Source organism: Rhea pennata, chromosome 5 (genome assembly GCF_028389875.1).
Source record: "Rhea pennata isolate bPtePen1 chromosome 5, bPtePen1.pri, whole genome shotgun sequence".
NCBI classification, from domain to species: Eukaryota; Metazoa; Chordata; class Aves; order Rheiformes; family Rheidae; genus Rhea; species Rhea pennata.
Genome location: NC_084667.1, coordinates 23,204,624 through 23,213,510, shown reverse-complemented (window position 1 = coordinate 23,213,510; position 8,887 = coordinate 23,204,624). Strand labels below are relative to the sequence as shown.

Genomic DNA, 8,887 nt, shown 5'->3' with positions numbered 1-8,887 from the left:
TACAAACTATTCAAAAATTTTTAAGGCTGCAAAGGCAACAAAACTTCCTCAGACTGAAGAATTGTTGCAGATGTTTTCCACAGCTTGACTCTTATAGAACAGATGCTTGACTATTCATCTCATTTTAGATTTCCCTCTTAAATACAAAGTTTAACAGTTTACCTGGAACACTATCCTAAGTGTTGCAATCTTAGCTCTAAGTATCATCTAGCAGACCTTAACCAAGTGACTTGTGTATAATTACAAGTCATACATCTCATCTCAATGTAGTATAAACTGTATAATCCTGGTATCTTTTAGTCATAGGCTTCATTTACACCTATGTTCTGGCCTGCATGGGGACATATAAAATTAATTAACAGTAGTTTATTATTACTACCGTATTAATTAATTGTAGTTTATGTACACATCCTGAATGGTTTCATAGTTGCAAACAAAAGTGACCATTTTCTGTGTGTTAAGGGAGAACCAGCTGCCTTATGAAAGGCGGGGGGGGGGGGCTTTGTCATAAACAAAGCAGTTGGATCAAGCTTTCTTGTTTGGTGCTTTACAGAAGCTCATCAGAAATATGTGTCTCCATTTTTTTCATTCCCTTACTGCTTCTTCTACCCTTTCAATGCACATGTATCTAAAAAATTTTAAATTGGGATCATCACCTGTGATGTTGGACAGAACTGGTGCCTTTACCAAAAGGTGAGCTTTTTACAAAACCTTAGCAAACTTTACTAAATGGAGAATGGACAGAGTTTAGAAAAATCAAGCTATCTTGAGCAGGAAACAAAGGATCCCTCTCAAAAAACAAAACTGAATATCCATTAAACCAGCCTAGAAACTAAGCACTATCACAAATAGGCTGAGGTAGCCCTGGACAATCTCTCTTCTAGACAAAAGAGGACTCAAAAAAAAAATCAATTAGCAGTTTTATTTTTTTTAATTAAATGAAGACTTACTTACACAAACAACAGAATACTTTGAGGAAGTATATGCTCCAATTGCCATAGAAGAGTTTCCTACAGCACAGACAATGGCCATCAATTCTTTACTTTCCCAGCCTCTATTTTCTGCAGCAAGGCAGAAACGTCTAAAATCTAATAAGCCTAAATAGGAATAATCTAACCTCCTTTTTTCAAACAGGAGGAAATTACTTGCTGCTAAAGATGTCCAGAGTAGTCATTTTGCAAATGGTGCTATGTAGCTGATCAGAAGGGAATCTGTTGTAGCATAATTGCCCTATTTCAAAGCATTATCCTGTAATAACAATCTAGCATGCACCTCAGTACACACGTTTCAGAAAGAAGCACCCTCCTTGTCTGCTAATGCTGGAAGGCAACCCATTAGCCAGGCGGAGCCTTTTAGATCCTAATTTCAGGGCAGGGAGATAGTGCTCGCTTCACTGGCTGCAGCTATTTGCTATTTCCCATTACGACCCTCACAATTAAGCCAGGCTCTGAGCCCTTAAATCCTTCTCTGAAATGGAGAAGAGTTTCTATTCAACAACATTAGGAAAACAGTTTTTGGCACAAGACTAAGGGCATGTTTAAGTGTTAGCTTTTGAAAAGCTATCTTTACTGACTTAAAAAAGAAATCTCTTTAATTTCGTTTGGTTAAGATAGAAAGCATAGAACACTAGGCTGCAACTTATAGAAGCTATAGGTGGAGGAGAGAATACTTCCCTTCATGGCAGCTGAAATTCATGCCCTTTGGTATTCATTTGTTTGCAACAGCAGAAAGCTGGTCCCGGATCCTTCCCAGCCCTTCTAACATAGTGTCCAGGGTTTCTTTACTCAGTTCCACAGTCAGTGCAGAAACAACAGGATTATTTCCACATAAGGCAGCATCTTCCTGAATCTGAAAATAGAATGCAGGTGTTAGTTGTATTAAAAATCCATCCACGTGTTTTTCCACTGCCACTAGGAAAATCAGCGCTTAATGAATGGATTAAGAAAAGTGTTCCGAATCCAGTGTACAGCTCCATCCTGAAAGACCAGGGCACACTGCCTAAGCTGCATGCCTCACCAGTGAAGTGTAGTCCTATTGACAGAGCACAAGTAAGCACATGCAGCAATTAGTAAGAGAAAATTCTTAAGAGTCTTACAGTAGGAAGCTGCATCCCTATCAGAAGCACCTTGGCAGATATCCCACAGGATACTTAATCCCATTCCACACATGCCATTAGATCTTCCCCCCTCTCGAGCACACCTATCCAATTTTATTAATTCAGAGGGATCAAGAATTGCATAGAATATGAGAAGTTTGGTTATGGCTCCCATATGACAGATGTGGCCAGTGAAGAAAGTTACTAATAATCGGAAGTCATCTCCCAACTAATGCAATCAACTGAACATGCTACTGAGCCTTGAGTGGTTTAGAAGTAAAGGCCAATGGCTTCTCCCTGACATGCTGTTTTCTTTCTTTATATAGAGAACATTGCTTGACCAGGGACAAATATGCCGTCTCCCTCCTCTTGCAAAGAGATCATTCCTTTAGAACAAGATGGCTTTCATCAGGGACCTCGTTCCCAAATTCTGTGGTACTACACAGATCTCCTCTGAGAAAGCCCGTTAATTCCTCAGCACCTTTCTGTTCTTACCTGTTGGGCAACACGCAATCACCAGATGCCTGTCTGAATTGTTTTGTGCTGCCACTCGTAAGTCAGGTGTTAGACTCAGTAATTCTGATCCTGTATCCCATGCAGCCATTGTTATTACCTTCAACTGTAGCAGGCAAGTAGGGACTGCCATTCTGCTGATACTGTCTGAAGAGGTCTTGATGTCCACCCTCCAGTCCATGTCAACCAGGCGAGGCAGGGAGACTGAGGGATTGAAAACCAGGGGTCAGTTAGGCCCAGATTCTCCATTAACAGCGTTCTGCTGACCCCGTGAAAATGGACAATTCTAATGCTACTACCCTATTTCATACCAATTTTGCCCTGCAATAAGCCAATCTGTGAAAACCTGCTCATAAAACTGGAAGGACAGAGTTCTGTTATCATCATTTGTAAGCATGGTACAGCACAGGACAAGCATAATTAAGTTCACAAAGCAGCTGGGAGAAGAACAATAAGATGTCTTCTCCACCTCTTCATGCTCTTCTTTGCCTTGCTGCCTGCAGCATTCAACCAGCATTTCAGCATTAGTTGCTCTGGGACCTACTATGCTTATTACTCTGTTCTATGACCAGTGAAAAAACACGTAAGAATGCTTTTAAAAATCAAGCAGATCTGACTTGGCTGCCCTGCCAAGAAGGTTATGCAACTATCATCTCTTGCAGAGAGAAAAGGCAAGGATCTCTCATGATGGTGTGTACTTAATGCAACTCTTTGTAGTTTGACCCCTGAAGAGTTCCTAAGCATCATACAAACTGGCATAAAAGCTGTGGTTAAAGCTGTTCCAAAAACACCTGCACCAACAGACCTGACTGGAAGTGCTCTTTATCAGCTCCTAGGAGCATAATGTTTTTCAACAATGTTTTTCATCTTCATATTTCTTGTAGTATCTCTCATTAGAAGAAGATATTTCATGTGGCAGATATTTAGATGGGTGGCACACAGATATCCTTGCTGGCTTTTGAACAAAATAAACATTCCTACTCTCACAAAGAAAATACGGTTTTAACCCAGAAAATGACACAGTACTGATATTCTCATCTCAGACGTACAGATGTTTTCTATTAAAACGCTGACATAGAGGAAAGTAAAATTACCTATGCAACTGGATTACAACAGATTTTAAAAGGTAATGCTTGAGCTCCTGACTGCCCAGTGGAAAGATGCACAAAACATTTTAGCACTGGAATCTAGGAATTTGAAAAAATGTCTGTAAGGTAAATGCTTACAGTTGTAAGGTGTAGTTTAACAGGGCATACTTAATGTCTTTTCCCATTTTGGAATCGTTACATTTATAAGAAACAGAGTTCTCTTGCACCTTTTGCAGCTCCATTTTCCTAAAAGAAGCTCTTCTTTTAAGAGCTGAGCTGCACGTCCCATATTTCAAAGTGCAGCATCCAATTTCCTGGAGAAAAGTAAACTCTCACTAGAAGAGAAGTCCACACCAAGGACACAGAAACAATAACAAATGCTTTGCATTTGAGAAAGGCATTTACAGCATTACATGTTTAACTACTTAAATTACGTCAGAACTGATGGCTACAGGGTGCCTAAGGAAACATTGTTCCTGTTTATGTCGGTCAAGAACTTTAACAGGAGTCTGAAAGAAATTCAAGTCCAACCCCATAAAACATGATAGGGAGGTGGTTGTTCATTCTCAAACTCAATTCAAATTCTCAGCTGTGGTGCCTGGCAGGTTTGCATCTACTAGGTTCAAAGATATCATACTGAGTACATTTGTCAAAGCCTTATCAAACCTGGTTTACAGCAGTTATTTGCTACCTATTCAAGGATACCCAAGTGGGTGAAGTAGCAAAGACCAAGGTTCTGTTGAGTGCTAAGTGTTGCCCTCACAGGCAAATGCACCCCATCTGGATTCTGTCTATCATAACGTACCTAGCTTCCTTCCCAAGGGCTGATCCCATCTGATAGCTATCCTTCCTACTGACTCCAGATGCTCAGTTGCTTGCTAACAATGCTGACAGAAATTTCTCTTTGTATCTGGGGAAAGGCTCTCCCTTCTCTGCTGAGCAGAACTCCAGGGGGCAGTGCAGAATTGGCTGCCTTGCTCTTGCATTTGGATCAAATTCCAATTTATAGCCTATTAGGGCCAGCACTTGGCAGCATTTGCAACAACATAAAACACATCTGTTTAGTCTTGTATGTTAATTTGCAAAGATTCATTGCTGGTGGTTTGGGAGGGGCAGGAAACCATCCACATTTTAATGTTAATATAGATCAATCAGTTGGAACGTCTGTTCTTTAAATCACTGCCTCAGCACCTATGCAGTATATGGCAGATGTTTCATGAATATAATACTAAAATGATCCATCATTGCCCAGAAGACAATCTTATTCCAACAGGGTTAAATACCAAAGCATACCAAAGTACCCAAAGAGTACTAGGACACGAGTTTCGGAGCAGAGTTCCTGGGTAGTGTTCCAAGAGCCACACACACAGCCTTGCTACTGGGTTATGAAGACCTAGCTGGTGTGTCATGCTTGCTCTCATTTCCTCTAATGCATGATACTGTTAGGGATACAGGAAAAAGCATTACGTCTCTTGGTAACACTAGAATTATGTTTAACGTAAGCAACTGCTGTACTGTTCTAGCATTATGCAATAGTTTCCTCCTCCTCCACCCTCTCTCTTCACCATTTATACTCTAGAGATTTTAGAGGGAAAGTGGTTTTCCTAGTCTTTTGGGACATTGTGTTTCCCTGTTGACCATTATCTCCTCTGTTAACTAAGAAAGAGGCCAAGAGGATCTATGCAGACCTCAAAGTACTCTCTTGTAAGCCTCCAGGTGTTACAGATGTAAAGAAAACCTAAGTAAAAAAACAAAGTATAGTTGCTGCCTGGAATACTTAACTGTGGTGCAAGTCACTGTCAGTGACGCTACTCTTAAAGTTAACATTGCATAATTACCCCACATATCAGAAAAGTTATGAATATACGCAGTATACCTCCTGATGGCTGTAGGAAAGGAATACACAGAGCTGTCTAGATGCACCCAGATGAGATATTCCCTAATATATACATATCCTTTGCAATATACAGTTGTTGAATAGGGATATCACTTACTGACCTCAATCAGGAGGTTAGAGTGCTTCACTTTCAAAAGTCTGGCAAATATTTGCTACTTCCACACTGTACTCTGCAATGGAGCAACAGGCTGAGTATTAAATGAATTTCCCTGAGGACTGAAAACAATTTAACACAGCAGTACAGACCTCAATACAAGCTTGTTGGCCTCTGCTAAGCTCTACGATGCCACAATCATACAGCTTCGCCTAAGGCATACGTAGGCATCTCTGTGGAAGATGTGCTGCACTGCACTCTTCTAAACTCAAACTGCTCTCAAATCTCAAGAAACATTAATTGCATCAAAGTGTGAGAAACTACTTACTCTGACTTGCTTGTGCTTCATTCCTCCAAGTGGAGCTGTGAAAATGTGAAAAAAACAAATAGCATCAACAGTGCTTATGAAAGAAGTATATATCTTGAGTGGCTTTTCTCTGATGCAGTGGTCACCAGGGCTGCAGCAGTGAAGGGGAGAGAGACTGCCTGTGCTTCTGAGCGCTGAGAAAAGGCTGTCGGGGTAGGGCCAACTGGTGGCCAAAGTTATCTCTTGATTCTTCTCTAGGTGCAACTCACTGATGATGTGTACCCTTCTCCTTGGTATTATCAAGGTAACTGGCTACCACACAGTGAGAGGTACATGGGTCCAGAATGGCTCTCCTCTTAGCTATACAGTGCCTCTTCCACACACACTGCCTCAGCACCTAAGTCGTGCTGGTAAATGAATAGATTAAACAATCAGATTTTCCAGTACTGAAATCTAGCCCTCCAAGTTTTATTTCCACCTGAAGTATTTTCCCACTGCACAGATGAGATGTTAGGATGAGTTGTTGTGTTATGTGGATCAGGCCCACACCCTTTCCTGAAGTCTTGTGACTTACACGCTGCTGCATTTTGTTTGCCATACCGCTCAGGTGCCCTATTTTGTTCAACTCCCCTCATCCCAGCCTTTGTAATTACGTTCATATGTCCAAAGGCATGCACAAAATTCCCAGAACCAGCACTCTGCATGCTGTCATCCATCAGAACAGCTACATGTGCTTTAACTTTCCAACTGAAAGCAAACGGTGGCTGGGTAACACTCACACATTCTCCAAGATAATCTTGGTTAAAAGGTTTTTCAGGTTTTGATGGAAGTTTTCTGGAAAGAGTGCAAGAATATCTTCTGGCTTTGTCAAGCCCCGGTACACCACGTGCCTGGTGAGCTGGTGCAAAGCAGATACCAGCTGTGGGAAGACAGGAGAGGACTCTGCAGGGCGGGAAAGCGTTAGGCACGGCATGGGACGCGGCTGCAGCGCCCGGACGGGACACAGCTGCCGCCGTGGGACCAACGCATCCAGGGCCTTCAACACCCCCACGCAGAGCGGTGCCTTCCCGCGTAAGGACCCGCGGCCCCCGCCGTCGCCCACGCGCGCGTCTCGTGCGCTCCGGCGTCCGCTCCAGCCCCCAGCCGAGGCCCGAGCCGCCCCGCGGGCCGAGGCCTCCTCTTGCCCGGTTCTCCATCACAGCGGCACCCGCAAGCCTCGGCGCGCAGCACCCACCGCACCTCGGCGCCGCCCGGCCGCTCGCCTCGCTCCTCGCCGCCGCCCCGGCCCCACTCCCGCGCCGCCGCCGCCGCCCTCACCTGCGCGGCCTCCTCGGGGGCGGCGGCGAGGCCGGGGCAGGCGCGCCGCGCGAGCGGGCCGAGGCCGGCGGGGCCGCTGGAGAAGCACTCCTGGCACAGCTGCCGCACGGCGTCCCGCGACGGCGCCTGCCGGAGAGCAAACGGGGGCGAGGGGGGCGCTCAGCCGCCGCCGCGGACCCCCCCGGCCGCGGCGGCCCGGGCCGCGCTCACCTTCAGCAGCGTCTGCAGGGCGGCGAACTCCGCCTCGCGCAGCGCCGCCATCTTGGCGCCGTCAGCTGACGCGGCGGCGCCATGTCGCGGCGCGGCGCCGCCGCCGGGCACGTCGGGCGCTGTAGTCCCGGCGGCGGCGCGGGCAGGCGCGAAGCCGGGCCCGAGGGGAGAAAGCGGGCGGGTCTGCGCCTTGCGTGTGGGCGCGCATCCCCTTCAGGAAGCACAGCTGCTGTTGCCAGGTGGCTGTTACAGTGCCCGTGCTCACGGTTTTTAGTCTCGAATCCTGGTGTCGCAGGAAGAGCACTTGCGTTTCCTGCACGCTTTTACACGGGACACAAAACCTGGAGTCAAAATAGTGAAAATGAGGTGCCGCGTGGTCCCTTCCCGCCTCCTTTCTGAGGGCCAGAGTTCAGAGCCGGCCGTGGCGGGGGCAGCGGGCAGCGCAGGAGCGAGGGAGGCCGCAGGTTTCGGGCTGTGGCCGCTCCAGGCGCGCGGCCGTGGGGAGGCACAGAGCCAGTGGTGTGAGGAGGTCCCGGTGTCTGAGGGTGCGTCAGCTGTGAAGCAGCACGCTGCGGGTCGCTGGAGCTGCAATGCGGGACAGCGTTTTGCACCAGTTTAGTGTCTTTCCCCCGTAAAGCTCAATAGACCTGTAAGTATCAATCCTGTGTGAAAACCTTTTGAGATAGCTGAAATAATTCTGCATCTCACAAACATGTCATTTGCATCTTTGTTGTTATTTTACATAAGAGAGAAAGGAGGCACAGATTGCAAGCAACCAGCCCGTGGTCACACACCACAAGATCAGGAACGATGCTGAAATGCAACACAAATACAACAGGCTTCGTGACCCATTCGTTTCCATCCCAACTACTGGCTGCAGCCCAATTACACTCTGAATTTGGAGCATCTACTTCATACTGCATGCTAAGTTCATTCTGGAAAACATACTAGTATATAAACTGCATGAATGTCCCATGAGCTGGGATTGCATATGGGCTCAGAGCCTGGTTACCTGACTGTACTGCCATAACCAGTAGTGTCCTAACCAATAGTGGCATAGCTGGGGTAATAGGAAGCTCTAGCTGCCTCTCCTTCTCTGAATCACTTTTTTTTTTTTTTTTTTTTAACAGTGCAAATATCTATATTGGATGCAGAATTTAGTACTAAGCACTCTTTATTTTCAGCTAGTGGGAACTGAAGGCAAAGGATTCATCATGGCATTGTTGTAATGATATGGACCATTACCTTAGCAAACTGTGTGTTTTTCGCTTTGTAAAAGATATTTAAATAAATCCTCATTCTGAGAGAGAAACAGTCTCTTCTTTGTCCGGAGTAATTCAGAGCACATCTGGTACCAGGGCTTCTG

General features: G+C 45.5%; 1 protein-coding gene across 2 annotated transcripts; it reads right to left on the bottom strand.

Moving 5' to 3' along the window:
• Positions 1 to 903: 903 nt before the first annotated feature.
• On the bottom strand, positions 904 to 7,598 carry COMMD9 (COMM domain containing 9). 2 transcript variants are annotated; one of them, XM_062577721.1, is made up of 6 exons: positions 7,522 to 7,572; positions 7,312 to 7,437; positions 6,774 to 6,913; positions 6,016 to 6,050; positions 2,709 to 2,812; positions 904 to 1,848 (listed from the first exon to the last, which is right to left on the bottom strand). In XM_062577721.1, the coding sequence occupies exons 1-6, from the start codon at positions 7,570 to 7,572 to the stop codon at positions 1,708 to 1,710; spliced, it is 597 nt and encodes a 198-aa protein (XP_062433705.1). In that variant the 3' UTR covers positions 904 to 1,707. The 2 variants fall into 2 exon arrangements, with proteins under 2 accessions (XP_062433705.1, XP_062433706.1); XM_062577722.1 differs by lacking the exon at positions 7,312 to 7,437 and having other exon boundaries at positions 7,522 to 7,598.
• Between the last annotated feature and the right edge of the window lie 1,289 nt (positions 7,599 to 8,887).